Raw genomic sequence first — 22,637 nt, 5'->3', positions numbered from 1 at the left:
TGCATTGTATTTTAACCAGCTTAGAACTCAATTACTTTTTACAAAGTATTCTTTAACTGACTAAATATTTTGTAACCCTAGATTGAATTTTTTTTTTAAATCTTCAAAACATTTATTACTTAAAAAAGAAAATAGATATTTAATATTAAAAAAATACGTAGTTTACAGTGTATTAGTAATATAATTAATTAAAAGTTTCTGTTATAAGCTAAAACAAAGTATGTTTTCGTTAAAAGCATGTATTTAACTAGAGATAATTACAAATTAAATTTAGTAAGTTTTAACTTTTTAAAACTTAGTTTAATTAAATTGTTACAGTCGTAAGTACAAAACTAGTTATACATAGTTATATAAAGGAAATATAAATTTAATTTAACAAAAGTAAATTTAAACACTATTTTGAAAGAGAAGCATAATTTACACAACTCCAAATTGTTATGTTTACATTCATTTTTAATATGTCATATATATGCGTACATTTATAAGTAAATTTTATTTACAAGAATATCAGTTTTGTTTTGATTTGCAATCGTGACAAAATATGTTTTTCTGGTTTAAAAAAAAATCAATATACCACAATTTTCACAAAAGTTAAAGGTGTTTTTTACAGTTAGTAGTAAATGTTTAACTTATATCGACACTATGAACAAACAAAAAAACATTTAATTTGCTAATATAAACAACAACATTACCGGGAGGCATTTTAAACAACAAAAAAAAAATCGAAAATCTAATTATAAAATATTTTTCACAAAACAACTAAAAACTGATTTCTTATTAGTTGCACTTGATTATTTAAAACTATTTTATTTTAAATAATAAAGTTTAATACATATATATATATATGTATATGTAGATATGTTGAAAAGTATTTAAAACACTATGTATTACAACCATAAGTCTTAACTCATTTTTATAAAAAGTTAATTACCTTTTAAAACGTTTAAACTGTTGTTATTAAAAAAACAGCTACTTTTTTTTGAACATACCAAAGCTTTGAATTTTCTTTATAGATAGAAACAGCATGATAAATTTTAAAATAAGCGTTGTACTATGACAAACTTACAAAACTTTTACTTAAGTATTGTTTTACACAATGTAAAAAATGTCAATTAAAGGTGAAATTCGAAACAATAAAAATAACAATCATTTAATAAAAAGATAACATCGGCACATTAAAAACCCATCGGTGTTTTATTACAATAAAAACGTTTTGTCCAGAACATTGAAAATTTGCCGTAAAAAGTTGCAAAAGAGTTAACTGCAACATATCGATTTACAAACAAAAACTTTTCCATATATGTCCAAGTTATTTCATGTCACTGTTCACACAGTGCGTGTATTAAAACAAACACAAATTTGTATTTTATAAGCGAATACGAAATTTCGTTTTGCCTTTTAAGGAAATTTTAATTTGTGCTTAACTGTGCAGTGTATTTTAAGATCTTAAATCGCTATAAATATTTTTCAAAACAAGTTTTTAATGCACTGATCGTGTGAAATTTTGTGTAGTGTTGTAATAATTAACTTTTAAAGTTGATATATAAAAAGTCTGGTATATAGAGTATGTGACGATGTGAAAAAGTACTTTTAAATTGTTATCAGTTGATTGTCAAGTTTATTTATAACTATAAATCAAATGTAATCAAAACACTTCGATTTATTTATCTTTTACAGTTTATTTTTATCGTGACCAATAACTTCAAAACAAGTTAAGTAAAAGTTATCTAAAATACTTTACACAAGTTAAATTGTTGGTAGTTTAAAAAAACATATATTTATAGAAAACATTATTGAAGCACCTTTAGTTAACTTCAACTTATCTTTTTATTCAAACTATTGTCTTTGGTGTAAAAAATTAAATCCTAATTTATGAAAAAAACTTGATTATTCAGCTTTACTATTTTCCCACACTTAAAAGACTTTTTGAGAATAAATGTTCTCAAAACTTAAACCTCCATTGAAAATTAATTTTACGCATTAGCTTAAATTCCGAAGAGTCTTTTAAAATTAAAAAAATAACGTATTTAATTAAATGCTATTATTTAATAATATTAAAGTAGGAGTTTATCAACAATAGTTAAAAATAAATTTAATAAAATTGGGCTGTTTCATTCTGTTTTGTAATATTCTATAAAGCTGTAAAAGATACAAACCAAATAATGGAGGAATTCAAATGCCACTGCAAAGCTGTTATCAATTTAAATTAATTTATTTCATCAACTTATGTGTATACAACAAAATTAGGTTATGACTCACACAGCAAGAATCAAAAACAGCTGGCATATTTGTATTCAAGTTCATTTAAACAATTTTTTTATTAACAAACGACTAGAAATAAAAGCAATTTTCTTTCAGTCACTTTAAACACAATGAAGTAAAATCAACTGTAGGAGTACAGTTGTTTTTGAATACAGCTAGTTATTTTTAAGTTAAGCTTATTAAAAATTTTAACAAAAACTATATAATAATGCTAAAATAGTTAAGAAATATACGAAGGTTAATTTAAAGATTAAGTACACAGATTGAAGACAAGTTTATTCGGTTTCATGTTTTACAATTGTTCTTCGTGAAAAAAGTTTTGGAAATACTAAATACTTTTGTTAATTCTTATACAACCGGTTTACATAGTTTTATTAATGTAAAATGCTTTTATAAGAGCTGATAGACGTACAAAATCTCAGACACATATTAAAAAATAAAGTATTCAATTTAGCCACAAAATTCTATATAAACTTCAGACAAATCTTCCATTAAATGTAAGGCAAAGAAATTAAATTGGAAATTTAAAACGCTTGAAAACTATATGGGCAAAAACTAAGCCAAATATGGAAAAAAATTTAAAATCATTTCTTAGAAAAACCACCTGTTTCTTTTATTCAAAGAAAATTGTGACACATTTAAATGATTACCTAAATTATTTTAAAAATAATTGGAGCAATTTAAGTTCATATAAAACAATTTTAAGATTGATGATTTTTACTTCAAGCAAAAAACGCTTTACAACTTTGCAAAACAAAGACAGTAAAACTATTTTTACTAAGTCGCAAGTTTTTTTCTGTAGTTTCTTCAACTTTATTTTAAGTATGGTTGGTTTAATTCTAATTGATTACCGTAGTAAGATTAAATATACATTGTTATATTTTAACTAAAAACATAAACAGTACAAATGTTTTTTTTCTTATACAAATAAAAAAACTAAAAAGGCTAAATATAAATTAAATTAATTATTGATTGCACTTTACTTTAGACTGTTCTTTACAATTTTAATTCTAAACTAGTTACTTTATAACATGCATTAAGCATTAATGTAAAAAAGTATAGTGGTTAGTGATTCTCAACATACTATTTACATTAGTTATAGCTTCAAAAATTATAAAAATATCTTTAAAAAGTGGAATACAAAACACATAAAAAGTACCCGCAGTTGTATTCTAACTTTATTAAATCGTATCAACTATATAACAAAACAACTTACCCTGTTACTGGTGTTTCCGTTAACCGACAGTTTAGTGAAGTTATTTGTCGGTGGTGGTACAGGTTTGTTCACTTGCTGATTTTTCTGTTAACAATATAGTATTTTACAATAAATGTGCAAATAAAATGACAGAAATATGACGTTTTAATTTATAAAGAAATTATTGTTTTTAATGACATATCATATAATAAAAAAATAGTTGTTAATCAATTTAGCCTTTTACATTAAGAAATGTACATTAAATTTTAGATGTTCCTATAAGTGTGTATAAAAAAATATCAAAATTTTAGATTAAAGCTTAAACAGTAATAAAACTTAATCATTTTTTTGAGTAAAACATAGTAAAAAACTAACGGGTTTATTTTCAACAACGTATTCGTCTCTAGGCTGATAATCAAAAATACTTCCAATTCTGGGTGGCCTATCTGTATGCATTGATGAATGAGATCTGTTGATTGAATACTTATATAAACAATGTTTATAATTTTTTAATGTACAAATTAGTTAAAATAGGATTTAAAACTTGATAACTTCAAAGTTTTAGTAAGATCTAGCTTTTTATTTGTACTGTCACCAATAAAAGTACTAAAACAACGATAAAGGATTTTGCTAAGAAATGAGTTCATATTCGACATTTTATAGAAAAACACTTGATGAGTAAGCCTAGAAAGACAATGTTTGTTTCTTAAACCTACATTAAGTTTTTTGTTAATTTATCAAAAAAATATATAGATCATAAATTTAAAAAACTTTATTTGTTATAATTTATGTTATAACTGCTTTAGTTTAAATGGTTAAGTATAAATAAATACATTTGGTACGTTACATAAAAAATATAAGGTAACAAACTGACGATAAAGTTCCAAAATCTTCAACAGAGTTGTCGTTTTCGTCTAAAAATAATAAAAAAAAGATTAATTTTGCAATTTGATAACAAAAACTAATAATAATAATTTAACAAACAAACCAGTGTTATATGAAGCCATACTTTGCTGTCGAGTGCTGTTGAATAATGTTTTATACCAAGATTTAGTGTCTTCTACAGTCTAAAAATTTATATATACTTTCTATGTGTTTGGTGTATTAGTTAATCTAATTAGCTAGATTGTTAAATATACCGAAATTTAAAATACAAATTTTAGTGATACACTTTATAATCTAGCTAAATAGTTTAAAAATGTTGATCATTTAAACAGAACTTTAATATAAATCAGATAAAAAATACTTAATTAATAACAGTTAAAGATGCTTAAAAACTAGACTTGTTAAATCTACTTTTAAATTTAAATGCAGTTTACTTGTAAACAATAAAAACATGCGACCTCAGATTAAAACTACTTAATCGCTTAAATACTGTCATCAAAATAAATTTATTTACGGATTAAAAACCGAGATTGAAGCATTAACTAGAACACAATTTTTTTAAACAATTAATATAATAATCTGATTATAACTAAACTTTCGTAGAGTTGTAAAAAAACACTCTTTAGTTTTGTAAACTTTATACGACATACTTATATAGTATTTTTCTAATGGTAAAACTGAAAAAAAAAATTTAATTATCTACAACTGCTTTTACTCAAGGAAAGTATGACAAAAATGCTAAGAATTCAAAAATATAAGCAACATCACGAAATAAACATATTTATTTCATGAATAGTATTTTTACATTTCCTGTTCTCTACTCTATAAAAATATACAAACAATAACTACATAACATTTTACAAATATGTGAGTTATGTTTAGTCACTGTTACTTACAAAATGTTTTATGAAATAAAAAAAACAGCAAAGATTTTTTTTTATACTAACAAACTCTTATACTGCTCTTGAAACAGTCATAATGTTTTAATTAAAAACTAATTTCTGTAAAACAAAACATTTTAAGTCATTATACCACTTCATTAAACATTAAATGTTCTTAAATCTTATAACTATCAAAAAAAAAGCCTTCTACACAAAATATTCAAATAAGTAGAAACAAAATTTAAATACAATCACAATAAAAAGAAGCTGACAACACACGACCATTTGATGGCAATAAAAAATCATGGCTAGTAATGTCACATTTTTAACCCATGGCAGCAGAGATGGTTTAGTAATAGCAGCAAGGCAGACTAATTATAATTTTATTAGACCGCAAGTAGCCACTACCAACAGCCACTTGTGTTATCGTTAGTCTGTAGTAATATTGTAGTCGCAGTAATAATAGCGGTTGTAAAAATATTGTTGCCGAGAATTTACAACCCTTTCAATTGGCATTACATAAGAACTTTTCTTGTTTTTCTTTGTGATGTAATTTTTGTTGTCTTAACTTTTATTACTTCAAATTCAAATAAAATTTAATGTTTATGACATAATTTGTGCAACTTACAACTCATTACACTGCTATAGACTTTTAGCTTGTCATATTTAATAAACTACTGACATAAATACATACAGAAAATATTTGAACTAGCAATTACTTGTTATAAAACAAACGTTTTTCTTTATTTACATGCTTTCTTCACTTATTTACAAAAGTACATTGTCTTGCATTACAAAGAAATAAAAGTTATTCATTGTAACACTATTTACCACATACTTGCTAATCAATGATATTAAAAAAAATAATTTGCTATAAAGTACATAAAATAAACACAAAACCTCGAACAACCAACTGAATAATTTGTTGAAACTTGCAACAATAACAAACTTTTATTAATATATCTAATAAGGTGTTTGTATTTAACTAATGTCTTAAGTTTTATCAACATATATAGTGATTTGTCAATGAAATACTATGCAGAAAACTGATTCAATTATAACTTCTGCCAAATATTAATTAAATTCTACAACTAAGCTATTGTTTGTTGCATTAAAATTAATATCGCACTGCTTAAACAGCTAAACCTGGTAATAAAACCGAGTATTTATTGCCAAAACAGTAAACCGTAAACGCAGAATAAAGCAGCTTTTGTAAAAACTTCAACACAAAACCTTATCTGGGCATTTATTTAATTTTCAGCAAATTACAAAAATTATGAACTTAACATATAAGCCCAATAGGGGAAAGAAATTTTCGTTATTAAAATTTTTATTAATTTTGGTCAGACCGGCTAAACTTGTTCGCTTCATCAAACTTAAATTGAACTTTCAATTTATGAAATGTTTTTTTTAACATATTTTTATAATGTTTTTAAAACTTATACTTTACTAGCTAATATTTTTCTTTAAGACTTTCTCATAAACCTCAAAATTGTATATTAAATACTGAGAAAGAATTTAAGAAAAATAATAGTAAGTATTTAGTTTAAACAGTTTTAAATGTCTTTATATTTATGTTGAAAATTATTTAATCTTGATACAATAAATTGACATTATAGTTGGTATAAATTTTATGTGTATTAAAAGCTAAAAATAAACTTGTCTTTTATGTTGGCTGACATGTAACTTGAAACGACAGTTATAATTTACCATGACATTCTTCAAACAAAAAGTAATTGAAATTTTTGTATCAATTTTCCTGAAACCTAACCACTTTCCAATATAAACTCATATAAACTTTTCTCATAATTCAAACTAAAACAGTCTTTTTTTTTAACTTTAATTTTTTGTACATCACAAAGCTAATTTTCAAACACAAAACTTTTTTAAAGGTGGTTTCATACAAGTCTTCGTACAATCTTTAACAAAAAAAAAGATTTGATTAAAAATGACTAACTTATTTAAAAATTAAGCATGTCAGCACAAGTATTAGTAAATTTAAATAATTCATATACAGACAAAAAGTTTTTAACAAACATTCTTTTTTTCACACTACATACATTTCTTTATCAATGAAGTAGCTACACTAACTTTGAAACCCCTATACATACTCAATAAAGCTTAAATAATCTGAAACAAAAATAAATCTGAAATAAAAAACATTCATGAATATATAAGTAGACACACTGCCCTTTTAGCAACACTGAATGAATAGCAAAACATTTCGTTACGCCGTCATAACTTGAATGAGAATGTATGAATAGAAGAAGTAATGTGCCGTTCTCTTCAGCTTAATCAAATTAACAATTGCTGTTAACTAAGTGCTTGTCAAAAATTATCTGCATATAAGAGTGCACTCGAGTTGACATAATTATAAGTGTTCGTCTTCCGTGTTACGCATTGAAAATGCATAATTAGAATTATATAACATCGTTAAGTGTTTACTACGTGTTTTTTTACTAGATGTTTATTGAAAAACTATACTAATTATTTAAGAAATTATAAAGTAAGTTAAACACATCATACAACTTTTTAAAATAATTTGATTTAACATTATTTTAACAAACATTAACTTAATACATAAGTTTATTTCAAAAGAAGCTGGTTTGCAAACAGTTTACACAATAATACATTTACATAATAAAAATCAAAGTTTGTTTAAAAACAGAAAAAAAAATCTATACAACATACTTTATATCTTTAGAATCCTATATAAATTATTACAAATAAAACTATTAGTATTAAGTAGAAAAGAGTTATTAGTTTTGAAAACTTTAAACTTAATACATTGTTTTTAATTAATCTTATGATATGTTATGCTTAATATAAGCAGTTTTATACACATTAATTTAATTATATTAACCACTAGTTTAAACACTTAAAGTCTGGCTTTAGTGCACTCGAGTTGGCATAATTATAAGTGTTCGTCTTCCGTGTTGTGAATTAAAAGTGCATAATTAGAATTATATAACATTATATAGCGTTTACTACATATTTTTTTACTAGATGTTTAGTGAAAAAAATCACTAAAAATTAACAAGTTATAAAATAAGTTTTACGTTATTAAATTTTAATTATTATTTGTTTAATATGTAACTTCAAAAATACTATCTTAATACATAAATACAATTCATAAGAAGCTGGTATACAAACAGACTATCTATTAACTATCAAAAATTTAATGAAAAACTGTAAAAAAACCTATACAACATACTTTAAATCTTTAAAGTCCTATATAAAATATTACAAATAAAGCTATTAGTATTAAGTAGGAAAGAGCTATCAGCTTTGTTACCTCTAAACTTAAGTGTATTTATTGTTTTTAATTAATCTTGTGATATGTTTTGCTTAAGTTAAGTAGATTTAGACTTGCTAGTTTAATTATAGTTACCACCAGTAATAAAAAAAATATATATATTTCCTAGTGTTTATAGTCATAAAAGAAACTATAAAAAATAAAACTGTCAATTATAACAATTATAAATTTAAATCATCATCGTAAATTCTCTAAATTGCCTTAAATGTTAGACTAATTATGATGAGAAAATAATCATAGATAAATTTGAGTTGACATTTAAAAAGAATCCTTTCAGTAGTTATAATTTCTGATAGTAACTAATCAAAATAGATGATAAGTGTTAAGGCCATAGGGGGGGGGGGGGGGTCCACTTTGTTTTTTACAACTTGATCTTATTTTGTAGAATCTAATCTGAGCTATCAGACACTTTTAACCGCTTAAAAAAACTCAAAGTAACTTTTGAGATATAAGCGATCAAAGAAAGGGCGTTCAATAGGTTCCTTATGGAAGGCGAAAACTAAAAATGCGAAAAAATACTATTTCACTAAATATCTATCTCCTCCTTCAATTTTTGAGTAATCTTTCTCAAATTTTTACAGAATGTGTATCATTAAACTTTAAAGAGATCTATAGTAGGATTTTTTTTAATTTTGAGTAAAAAAAAAATTATTGTCAAAAAACTACCTTTTTTTTAGTTTTTTGTGGATAAAATTTTTATTTTTCAAAATTTCAAAAATTCCAACATTCAGATTCTTCAAATTATTAAAAGGAACATTTTCTAAAAATTTGAAGTCTCTAGGTCAAAAAATGAAGGAGGAGATAGATTTTTAGTGAGTTTTAAAATTTCCAGGAAAATTGACCCCGAAAAATTTGCGGTCCATACGTTTGTATCGGAAACTTTTTACAAAAAATAAAATATCTCAAAAGTTAAATGATATTTTTAAATTCTATAAAAACATGCTTGTAGTTTGTATTTAAAGCTTTCATATAAAAGCCAAAGTTATTTTATGTAAAAAAAAAGTCGGACCCCCCCCCCCCCTATGGCCTTAATACAGCTCATTTAAAAAGATTATACATAGATTATAATTATTAGGTTATAAATTTTAGTAAATACCATTATATTAACTATATTTACACTAACTTATTCAACTATTATTTTATATCTTTAATTCAAATAAAAGTATAATCACTAATAATAAAAACTAGTTAAAATGTAATATAATTGAAGAGCTAAATTCTTTTAATGATAACTTAACTCTGTATCTTGTAAAGAAAAAAATGTTAACTCAATAACTGTAAAAGAATATTATTTTAAAACGTTTTTAATGTCTTCTGATCTTTATGTATCGGCTATAGATTTAATTCGATCGTAAATAATTAAAATTAATTATAATACAGACAGTATTAAATAAAAACAAGTAATACCATTTACAGCGAAATAAAAAACTAACTACAATTTTAACAGATGAAACTAATTTATTTGTCAGAAATATTAATAAAAAGGCATTTTCAAAATACTTAAACCTAAAAACTAATCATCATACTTGATAGTAGATGATACAAAACTGATAACTACTACCAATAATACACAATTAAATTTTAACTAACAGATCTGAGCGCAGATGGAACTCCATTGTGTGTTGGCCCGATACCTGAATGTCTGTTCACTTTCAGTATTTTACCGTTTCTTATGTGGTTACCTTCACTGTCCACCATCACTGCTGTGTTATTATTTGTATAAATACTTCTGTTTTAGAATACTCTTTAATGACATTTCAAAATAAGAACAGGATACTCTAGTTTAACTTCTAATTTTTCGCCTGTAGTTATTTTCTAAACCTTACTTATTTTTGTTTTTTTTAGTAACTTATAACTTTTTTGGTCAAACTCTTAAACGTTTTCAACAGTAAAATTAAAATAAGAAACATAAAATCATTTACAAAAACTTAAAAAAAAGGTTATTATGCTCACTTTTAATGAAGAAGTAAAACTTAAACTTTAACTAACAATGGCATAGTTTTATAATAATCTTAAAAAATTTAAGACTAAATTAATTAATCTATTTAAGTAGAGCTTAGTTTAGCTCAACAGATTAAGCTAATTTCCGATTTTATATAACCCTAAATGAAATTAAACTAAATAAATTTAGATTAAACAACTAACTATTTGTAACTTAGCACTTAAAAAGCTTATAATATACAGTAAGTGCAACAAAACAATAATACTAAACTTCTGTATATTAAAACTAAAAATTCTAAACATGTTCACTCCACTATAATTAGTATTATTTTAAAAGCAACAAAATATTTATTTTTGAAAACAACTACTGAGAAAAACGCTTCTGTATTTTTAATTCACGCACAAAACATATTTCTTAGTAAACAAAAAATGTTAAAAACGTCGAGTGGGCAGTTATAAGTACTTGACACGCTTTAACATGCTGATTTATTAAAATATGAAAATACATGGTGTGTATTAAACCATTTATTATTATGTTTACTGTGCTGAAGATAAGTTAACTAGAAAATACTTATAAAAAAACCTACTGTACAAAAAAAAAAGTCTTTTTTAGATAATAATAGACTAATGCTTGTTAACTTGTATGTGTTGTAAATCTTAGAAACAATAAAAAAGAAATTCGACGGGGAATAAATAGCAAAACTTTTAGGCTTGTATATTTTAAATAAACCATAAAAACACAAGTTAAGCTAAAAACAAATGTTCGAAAAAAATTACATCAAAAACTGTTGAAACACAGCTGAGTTAAACAAAGAAAAACGCAGATTGATTGTTTAAAGTTAAATATTTTGAAGCGAAGCTAACTGCTTAACCAGCAAAATTAATAAAAAAACAAAACCATTACACAACAACTCGTGAACATTCTACTTAAAATGTATTACTCGGCTGTAAAAATGTTTGTTTTTCGAAAAATGTTTGCTCACAGGACCAGACTTTTTCAGCTCTCTTGTGTGTTTATTCGAACTTTATGACGTCACAATACAAGCTGTGTGGCAGGTAGTAAGCACACTCGCCAAACATAAAACAATGGAAGACATCTCGTAAAAGTGTTGACATCAGCGGTTTTTTGTTTTGAAAGGAGTTTGGCAGGTTATTAGCGTTTTGAATGCATTGTGTGACGAAAATAGAAGGCTTTTTACGGACTGCGAACTTGAATTTGTGACGTACTTTTATATGGTGTTTTATAAGCTTACGTATGATATAGATTTAATAAACTTGAGTATTTTTGAAATGAAACTGGTATTTTGTTGCTGAAGATAAAATTTAAGTAATAACATTCAGTTGTTACTATATTTCAATCAACTGAGTTATAACAGTTCTTAATAGATGGCTCAAGACTTTTTTCTTTTGTTATAAAGCAATTTAACAAAAGAGTAGTTAAAGTTCAAAAAAGAAAACATATTGTTTATATTTGACTTTAAAGTAAATATTTATTTATATAGGTCCACTGTAAAACTTTCTTTTACTTCATTCAAATTTAGTCTTAATACTACGTACCAAATTGATAAAAAGTATCTAAGTAATAAAGTTTACAAACGGTTTTTTTTTTCATTTTCAACATTAGCGTTTTTTCAATATAAACTAAAAAAAAAAAGAATTGTTATTCTATTCTAACCCAAAATGTAAATAGTTTCTTAACTCATTATGATAATGAAAACAGCTTTATAATTGTACATTTTTATATTTTTGACGAAACCTGGTATCAAAACTTGTATTTTACTAGCTAACAACAGCCTTTTAGAATACTTAGTAAACTAATCATATAAAACCACACAACACATAAATTAAGTGAACTAAAAAAAATAATAATAGTTTGATGAGAACACACTTTGAAATTTTTTTTAAGTATGTTTTTTAAATATAACATGATAAAAGCTAAAAATACAGTTTGCAACAAAATAAAAACAAAAAGACAGGAGAATTGTGTGTTATTTAAAGGTTCGCACGTAAAAAAGTCAAGCATAACATTGTGCTAAATAAGGAATTACTGTGTTTATACGATATTTTAGATAGTGAACTTATAAATGTATATGACGTGTTTTTTTTATGGACCAACGTGAGAACTTTTTATAGTAGATGTATTCACTTACGATTAAAAATAGTTGGTACTGTTTTCTTCTACTTTAAATTTTGTTTGTGGCCATATATAATTTATTTTAAATCAAACTTTAAAAAAAATATCTACATATATGGATTTGTACTTTATTGAACAACTTTGGGACATTAAAAATTATTAAAAATATCAGACTAAAGTAATAATCATAAATATAGTGTTTAAAACTTAATGCTAGCTGTAGAAATAAGTTTACATGACATTTAATGCTTAAAATAATATGATGTTTAATTATACACCAATATTTTGACTTTATTTTAGTAATTGAATTTACTTACAAATTAAACATTTCTTTGGTGGATTTAAATGATTAGTTTTAATATGAAGCGGATTTTGTTACCTTAGCTAATATTAATACACTACTAATTTTAAATATTTTTTTTTTAATGTATAAAACAATTAAACCAAAGACTAGTAATGTTTTAATTTATTTCAAAAATTATTTTCTAATGTAAAGCTGAACTTAGCTTCAGCTAATTACAATGGTGTTTCTTGAATATATCATTGTTATAAACCATACCGCTTACACGGAAAAGACAAGCATTATTTAATTCTAACAACAATAAAAAAAATTGTATATCTATTCTTTCAAGACTTTGTTATGCAAACTAAGTTTCGGTCAAAGACCTTGTCAGTCCCTAAATAAAAAATCTAAATAGATATGTAACAGTCATGGAAAGTAGTATTTAAACAATAAAATTAAATAATGCATAATAAAGTGTTGAAAAAATAAATATAGTTAAATGTTTTCTCCTTTAGTACTAAAAATATCTTTATTTGTTTTCTAAAGAAAAAATTTAAAAATCTCAAACTAAAACTTTGTAAATTTTAAAATGTAAAAAAAATAATATCACAACAGACTAGAAAAAGGCAACAAACTATTTTTTTTATTACAAGTTAAGAGAATATGTTTGTTACACAATCAGCAGTGTCTTATGCCAATAAGGTTATGTTTTAAGTCAACAAACAAAATAACTAATAACTATTAGGTGTAAGCAAAATATTAAAACAGTAAAAAAAAAGTCTATAATTTATTTAGTCAGACATACCTTCTACTTCAGTGTGAGTTATCGGTGGTAAATCATCATATGAACTCTAAATAAGTTATATAAATTAATATTTACAAAACGAAGTGCTATTAGACAAACTTCACTAGTTAAAAATAAAAGCTTTCACATATGATCAACCAATGATAAAAAACATTTCACATCTGATTGATCAAGAAAAAAAATTCATATAAGGAGAATATTTACTAAGCTTTTATGCAATATTACACAGTAAAAACTTATGTTTATATTTTTTGCATTATCATTTTTGCAAAAAAAAATTGTCTGCATTTAAATGTTTTCTATGTATTACTTTCAAACTTTTAAATAATAAAACAATAACTTTTTTTTATAAACACATATAAATAAATAATTTATATATATGAATTACAACAATTTTAGCCTGGTACACACTAATTTAGCCTGACACATAAAAGCTAAGATTTTTGGTTAGTTTCAACAAGGCTCCACAACAACTGACTACTTTTAACGTAATTGCTGTTTTCATTAGCTGTCACAAAAACTTGGTGCTGAAACAAAGATAAACCAACCCTAATTTTAAGCTAACATTTTTGTCTCACTTTTTTCAGTGCTATTTTTGTCTTACTTTTTTCAGTGCTATTTCTGATTCCCTAACTCTTATTAGTCTGAGCCCAAATGAAACAATGTGGTTGAACAGTTCATTTTTTCTAACTCAAATTAAAATGTTTTATTACTAAAGTTGGATCTGTTAGTACACCTGTTCTTAAATTTCTTAAGTAACCAGTAGATAAATGGTAAAAAAATCAATATAAATGTTGGAACCCAATTTTACTTAAGCTAAAAAATCAAAAACAAAAAAAAATAAAAAAATTAAATATCTAATTAGACATTTTTAAAGATTAATGATGAAAATTTCTATCTTAAAACTATTTCAAAACCTTAACTATTTAAAATATGTTTTACAAAAATAGAAATTTTAAAACATTTTATTGAGAAATCATTACATTTTTCCACTCTTTTAGAAATTTATTGATTTAGCCTGATACCACTGACATGTACAAACCCTGTATACTACATAAACTGTATTAAGTACATTCTGATTTTAAATGCAATTTTTCAACATAAAAAATGTTTATCAAAATTTGATTAAAATATATCTTCAATTATTTTTAATTAATAAATCACTTACCTGGTTCGGATAATCTGTCATCTTTGCAGTAAATTAAATTATTATACTTTAAAATAAATTTTAAATTGTTCCTGTATGATTTAATAAGTTATTATGATCAAGTAGTCAATAATTAATGTTCAGTAACTTGGAAATTTATACTACAAAGCAAAACATATACATCATTTATTAATAATTTAACAATGGAATAAAACTTAACAGTATAACATATGATTAAAAACTTTTAATTTCAAAACAAGAATTTGCAATGCTTATAAATCTGAAAGGTATTTATTGAAAAACCAGATTATCAGTCTATAAATTGTATAACTTTTTAGTAAGTGCTTGAAAATTTACTTTTGTAATTTTATTTTAATAACTTGAATACCTTATGTCTCAGTTTTAAGTAAAAACGTGTAAGACTTTTTTATAACACTTAAACTGATTAAATTAAAAACTAATAATAAGTAAATATAACAAAGTTTATCTGGTAGTACAGAACTGAACATTACAGTAAAATATGAAAAGTGGCTGTTTAAGTAAAATAAACAAACAAGCTAAAATGTAATTAGTGTGTTGATAATAAAGTTTGTTTACAACAAAAAAGTAACTATTTATGAATCCCTGTAAAACAGACTGTTATACATAGATAAAAAGGTGATTTTGGTTAAAGCATTAAAACTCAGAAATGTTCAATTAACTTGTGTGGCAAATTAAATTATACGTATTGATTTATTAAGTTGAGAGATGAAATAAGATAACAAAAGCTAATTTAATCTACTTAACATATTCTACTAACAATTCTTATAAAGAAGTTATCTTAAAATAGCATGATATTAAATTTCAAAGTAAAATAAATATATATACTAAATTGCAAACAATATGGGTATATAAAAACAATATGTAGTTATGCACATACAGAAAAGTTTTTATAACATACTTACAACATAGTCTTGGATAGCACAACTTATTTATAAATATAATAACACTTAGAATAATATCTGTTTACAATTTAGATTGTATTTGTTTAAAAAAATACTCAACTACTTTCTGGTACTCCAATGAATGAGTTTGAAAAATTAGACCTGGGTCACAATCTTGAAAAATTTTCATTTCAACAAAATTTTTGTTTTGTTTTAGCCTGTTAGCTATTTTGTTAAAGTCTGCTGTAGTTATTGTTTCATCTGGTTCAGTTTTGATAAGCAAAGTCTTAACTATAGGTAAGTTTTGTTTAAAGTATTTCATTATGCTAGTATAGGGGTCTTCTACAAACTTTAAAGCTTTTTTACCTTTTCTAAACAATGGGCCAGTAAAAATTCCAGTTGTGGCCAAGATGATCTTTTTTGTCAGATCTACATAAGCATTTTCACTGATGTTAGTGATAACTTTGCCTAAGGAACTATCATTATAATACTCAACATATGGGTCTAAAGACTTAGCTACAAAATTATCAATAGAAAAAATACCTGGACTGTCAATAATTTGATGGGTTATACTTTTAGTTAAAATTGAAAACTTAACAGGATTTTCATTTAAGTTGTAAATCATTAAAGAATAAAAATAACAGCCGGTTGAAACACAATGTACTGCTATTTTCTTTGGACATTCTTTTATTTTGTTTTCTAATTTATCCAAGTAGTTGTAAGAACTTTTAAAAGCAGCTTTCTCAGATATTAAATCTTGTCTACTGACAGGATATACTTCCACTTCATATGAAAGATGGTTATATATCGATACATACTTTCCTACAACAGACTTTTCAAGATTGGGTGACAAAAACAAAATAACACAAGTTGTAGCCATTCATAAGTTTTATAAATTCTGTAAAATAAGATGTGTATAACTCCATATTTTACCTATTTTAAACTTATTCGTTAACTAGTTTATTTAACCAGTTAACATTAACAGTACACTGTTTTTAATAAACCTTTTTTTTTTGAACTTTTAAAGACAATGTAACTTATTTCAAAAATAATGCTTGTAAAAAGAATATCTAGCAACGTTCAATACAAAAAAAAAACACTGTACCAATTAGAAAACTAATTATTATTTGCAGCTCAAATACTATATTTAACAAGAACTTTTGATTGTTGTTTTGCTTGTTTATTAATATGCTTTGCAATAAAAATAAAACATTTATACAAAAGTAATAATTAATGTTTTCATAACTTCACTTTTGTTAAGTAGTAAAATTATAACTTCAAATTATTACACACATATAAAAAAAATTATACATACTATTACAATTTAAATTAAATAATTGGAGAATCAAAGTTTTAATTTGTATATATGCTTTATAAATTAAACAAAAAAAAGGTGTTACTAACTTTATTAAAACACTATTCTTTTTAAACTCTTAAAAACATGTTTTGCTTAAAAAAGTTACACTTACTAAAACTTAGTAAACAATAAGTTTATACTACTGAAAGCTTGTAAATAATAACTTAATTTAAATAACAAGAAAAAAATCAATTTGAGTAAAAAAAACAAAAACAAAGACTTATTTTGACAAAAAACATAGTTTCAAAAAAAAAAATTATCATATTTATTTTTAATAATAACACGAAGTGAAACACACAGTATAAAATTACTTAATCAAAAATAAAGTAATTAGTGGATTATGTATAAGAATAAATAACTGGTATGAGAAAAGCTTTTAAATAAAGCTTAATGTTTTAATTGGTTTCTTAATATAAGTTCCAACAAAGCATTGTTTAAAGAACTATTTATTAGTTTAAAATATTAAAACTACTTTTTAATTGGGCATATTAAGACATCATAAATGTTCCAAAAAAAAAGTAAGCTTGCTGTTAGTACATTTAGTTGTTATGTAAATTGTTACCATAAATCTTATTTTAACTTATTGAAATTACTTAAGACCAGATTTTTTACAAGTTGATCTTATTTTAAACAGTTTTATCTTAGCTAACAAATACTAAAACAACTTAAAATATTTTTTGGATATAAAAAAAAAAGTTAATGATTTCAATGGATTTCTCATAGTAGACACAAACCCAATACTTCTTTCAAAATATGTATTAATGTCAACTTTCAACTATTTTTTTAGAAATCTTTACTGTTATTATATCACTAAAATTAAAATAACTCACTTTAATTATTAAAACCACATTTTTATAAATTTATAATTTTTTTCAATGATAAATATTTTCCTATTTTAATTTATTTTTATTATTCATGGAAAGTATCCTGAAAATTTAAGTAAACTAGCTTAAAAACACAAAAATTTAAATACTATTTTAATGAACTCTAAAATTTTTGAGAAAATTTAATTTTAAAAATGTCTGCCCATCAATTGTATGGGAACTTGAAAAAAACTACACTTTAAAAATAAAATAAACTTATAGTTTATAAATACTTATACTTATTTTATAACAGCAGTATTTTTTTTGCAAGAAAAAATGTTAGTCTCATGATATGAACTCAAGTTAGTTTTGCAGAAAAACTGTATAGTTAATGTTAAACATGTAGGTGTGACAAATTTAACTCTTTTTAATATTGTTTTATTTTATAGATCTCTAAACAGTTGATAGACTTGTTGAAAACAGTTTTAAATAATCAAATAATAGTACAAAAGAAAGTTAAAAGGTTAGTTTTTCTTAAGTTGAAACTCTTTGAGACAAAACAGCTAGCCTGAGTGACCATTACTATCTTGAATTACATCAAGCTAGCCTGAGTTTAAGAAAACTGATAAAAAATAATATGTGCCATAGCCTTTTATTCAAGCTTATAAAACTAAAATTAACAAAATAATTAAACAACAAAGTAAAAACAATTTAAAAAAATACATGTATTAAAATAAAAAAAAACTTGCCTGAGATTCATAAAAAAATCAACAAGTAAGAGTAAGTCTGGATTTTTCAAATAATTCAAACTAGCTTAAGTCTTCATGAACAGCTTGAGTGTAGGGCAACACTAATCTTTATGAGATAGTATAATATTGACTGATTTAAATTTGACTTAAAGCAAATAATTAAACAATATTTCCTCTACCATACTCAGCTATATAAAATAAAATTCAAAGGTTTAACACTTATTAAGTAACTTTGACAATATATTAGATTTTATAAATCAAAAGGTTACTTCTTATTTATTTTTTATTTGTTTTTAATATCAATCTCAAAACCTACTTATTTGCTACAATATATGCTTTCTTAGAATAATGAAATAAAATTCATACTCCAACCCATCTATTGAATGCTAAATGTTAATTGGTTTAATATTGAATTTTTGAATGTCAAGTTTTATAAAATGAGCCGATCAGAGATATTTCAAGCATGGAAATACTGATGCAAGTGCATTAAAAACATAACAGAAGATAGACTTGTATTATTAGGATATAGGGTTGGTATTGAGAACAAGCTTAAAGGGGCAATAAGAAAAATTTGAATGTACATGATTGTAAAAATTGAAATCTAAGGGGAGGAGACGTTTTGGTGCCCATAGTAGAATATAGTTTCCATAGTCAATATTGGCAGAAATGAGTATAAAAAAGTAGGGTTGCCACAGATCAAGCTGAGAAAAGTTTCCTGACTTTTCCTGACTTTTTACTAAAACTTTCCTGACTTTTCATCAAACTTTTAATTTAAACTTATTCTAAAATACATAATCTAGAACTTGAAACTATATAAAGCTTTCAATATAATTTTAATACAGGTTAAAACAACAGTTTTTTTATGCTGAATTCAATCATCAAACTTACAGAACATCACTTGAACCATCTGTGTATGATTGATGTATTTTCAATAAACAGCTCTATCAGCAAAATACTTGTATTATTACCTTATTAACACGGCTTGTTGAAAAAAGACACATTTATAAGTAATTAAAACCACATGTAAGAAACTTTTACAATTAAAATTTTTAATTAATAACAAACTTTAACAACTAAAATCTCAAAACAATAAGAAACTTCTACAATAAAAACCTTAAAACAATAAATAATATTTATTAATTTATACCAGATGAAGGCATTGGAAGTTAGATAACTTTCTAGATTTCTAGGATACTTTTGCAATTTTAGTTTGACTTTAAAGGATATTTAAATGATTTTTAATGATTTGAAGGCTTTGGAAAATAAGGAACTTTGTAAATTTAAACTGACAAAATATGACTCTTTTTAAAGTTTGTCAAATTTCCTGACCTTTCCTGACTTTTTTTTTCGAAAACACCCCCTTTTTTCCTGACTTTTGTGATTTTTTTAGTTTTTTCTGACTTTTCCTGACCTTGTGGCAACCCTGAAAAAAAGTGCACACCAATTTGTTCTTTTAAAAATAATTTTGTTTTAGGTTAATTTAATAAGTAATACTTAAAAAAAAAAATTAAATAACATAAATATTGATTTTTCATTGCTCTTAAATTTTTTTTTCATTTTTTTAATTAAAACTGCTCAAAAAATGTTTTAAAATGTATGTTGTGAGGCTCTATAACCAAAAGGTCTTTCTCCACACCAATCCATTGACCATAGTTGTGAGCGTTCACATTTTTATTTCTTTCTTCTTTGGACGTCTTTTAAGAAAGGTTTTTTAAAGGGTCTTGTCAAACTATAAATAGTTTAGATGCATTTTTTACAACTTTATTTTCTCTTAGCATCAATATCTTTTTAACTTTTTGTTCTACTACAATATATATTCAAAAAGTGTACTTTTTGGGGAAAGCACCTTTTTCACGAAATTTTTGTTATAAAACCAAGTCTTGAAAAAATTTAAATTCACTTATTCAACCAAGGACTAAAATCTTAAAAAGTTCTTTTTCAAAAACATAAATTTGCACTTAAAACTTAAGAATCTAGATTGTCAGTAGATTTATTTTGCTCCACTTCTATAAAATAATAAAGTTGACAAAGTAGCTACTAAACGGCAAACATAGTGTTAAGATAGAAAGTTTTGCATCAAAAAAATTAAGTTAAGTGACTTTTGTAAAAACAAAAATAACGTATACTTGTAAGCAATTGTTTAAAAAAAAAAAAACATAACTTGAGCTGTTCAAACTTATTAAATAAAAATTTCTTTGGGTTTTAAGCTACATGATTTTTCAACACTTTGTTAGTTTTATTGTTGATTTTTTGGAAATTCCTTATCAACAAGAAAATATGTTTTCAGTTGTTTTAAACATATTTTTAATGTTTTTTTTTTTAATTAGATTAATTCAAAGTTGAGTATTACAGGGACAGGTAAAGCTACACAAAAAATAATACTTTTGCTTATGCCAAAAACACCTTAATTCCTGTAAAAGGGTTGAAAAAGGCATTAATATTTTTTTACTTAGTTTAAATAATAAAAACATATAAATATCACTACATATTTTTGTTTACATTGCGAAAATGTTTTGTTGTTCATTCTGCGAAAAAAATAAAGTATTATATTTTTATTTAATGTAAATGTAGTAGGTCGTTATTTATATTGCTTGAGTTAATATATTAAATCAGAAATATTATTGATCCCTTATGCTTAAAATTAAGTTTTTTTTAAATGACATTTTGGCTATAGCATATTTGCTAGAACATATTATTTTAGTTTTTTCCATTATATTTTCGTATTCTTTTCTAAAGCAGATTTTTATAAATAAAATCAACTAAATATTTTAATTTTAAAACATTAACGTATACCTTTTTTATTTGAATTCGTCAAAACTAGAAAATTAACAAAGTTGGTATAAAAATAATTTGTATTTACAACTGCTAGATTTACGCCATACACAAACTCTAATAAGAAATATTTGGTAAACGTGTGTGCAAAGTACCTTTAAATTAAAAACTTAATCAAAACAACCAAAATTTAACTGAAATAAACTAAATGCTTAAAGCCATAACAAAACAATTTTTTTAAGTAAAAGTTTAATATAAGATAAATCGTATTAAAAAAAATTGTTTTTGTATAAAGCTTAAATATATTTTTTCTTTTTTGTAAAATCCATTCTGTTATTTTATGGATATTTACCTGGGCATAAAAAGGAGCACATAAAATGTTATACAAAAACAATAATTTTATGAAACAAATTGTAAAACTTGTTTATAAATGGTTTATTTTGTTTTAGTACTTATCTTAAGAAGTTACGCTTTCTTAAATATATGACATTACTACAATACCATAAAAACACTTACTAACTTACTTTTTGTTCAACTTTAGTTGTCGTTATGAATTTTAGTATTCTACCTTAAGTTGTACTTAATGTGTCTTAATGTTTTTGTTTTATAATAGCAAAATTCTGTTAATTAAATATATCTTATATAAACAATTACTTAAAATTTTAGTACTCTACTTGTTTTGGTCCTCTGGATTTAACTCTTTGTTATATTTATTAGGATTTCTGTGTTATGTTCCATTTTTAAGAACTTGGTTTAAAATTTACAATTTTTTGAATTTTTCAAACAAGTTATTGTTATAAGTAAAAAATATTTAAAGTATACAGTTACAACATTTGAAGTTAGAAATTTAAACTACTGTTGAAAATTTAAACAATGTAAAACTTTATTTTTTAGATAGAGAGAATAATAACTAACAAGGTTTAAAATTGCTTTAAAACTTTCTAATCAATGTTTTATTAAACTTACGGCAAAAGCACACGATTATAGAATATATTACAAATAAAACTTATAGGCTAATCATGATATATGAACGTTAAGGTCATGATGTTTATTTAAATGATTGCATCTTGCAAAAGCGATTACTATGATTTAAAATCTTTAAGGTTATATAAAATAAAATATTAGTGCTTAACAATAAATAAGCCAATTTTTACTTTAATTTAAATACTATATATGTTTTTCTT

At 23.9% G+C, this 22,637-nt stretch overlaps 1 protein-coding gene across 3 annotated transcripts in view; it reads right to left on the bottom strand.

Moving 5' to 3' along the window:
• LOC145835510 (uncharacterized) overlaps window positions 1–14,943 on the bottom strand; it is a 35,376-nt gene extending 20,433 nt beyond the window's left edge. For 2 of the 3 annotated variants that reach the window (XM_082943150.1, XM_082943152.1), the window contains exons 1-7: window positions 14,871–14,943; window positions 13,703–13,748; window positions 10,130–10,242; window positions 4,446–4,524; window positions 4,332–4,371; window positions 3,833–3,926; window positions 3,479–3,562 (exon numbers count right to left, since the gene is read on the bottom strand). In XM_082943150.1, the coding sequence (XP_082799276.1) occupies window positions 3,479–3,562; window positions 3,833–3,926; window positions 4,332–4,371; window positions 4,446–4,524; window positions 10,130–10,242; window positions 13,703–13,748; window positions 14,871–14,891 (477 nt within the window). In that variant the 5' untranslated portion in view covers window positions 14,892–14,943. The remainder of the gene's footprint in view (window positions 1–3,478; window positions 3,563–3,832; window positions 3,927–4,331; window positions 4,372–4,445; window positions 4,525–10,129; window positions 10,243–13,702; window positions 13,749–14,870) is intronic. The other variant, XM_082943151.1, reaches the window with a different exon arrangement.
• Window positions 14,944–22,637: the final 7,694 nt, after the last annotated feature.

Source organism: Thalia democratica, chromosome 5 (genome assembly GCF_965202585.1).
Source record: "Thalia democratica chromosome 5, ktThaDemo2.hap1.1, whole genome shotgun sequence".
NCBI lineage: Eukaryota > Metazoa > Chordata > Thaliacea > Salpida > Salpidae > Thalia > Thalia democratica.
The sequence above is the reverse complement of the archived record's forward strand: the minus strand, read 5'-3'. Positions and strand labels throughout refer to the sequence as shown.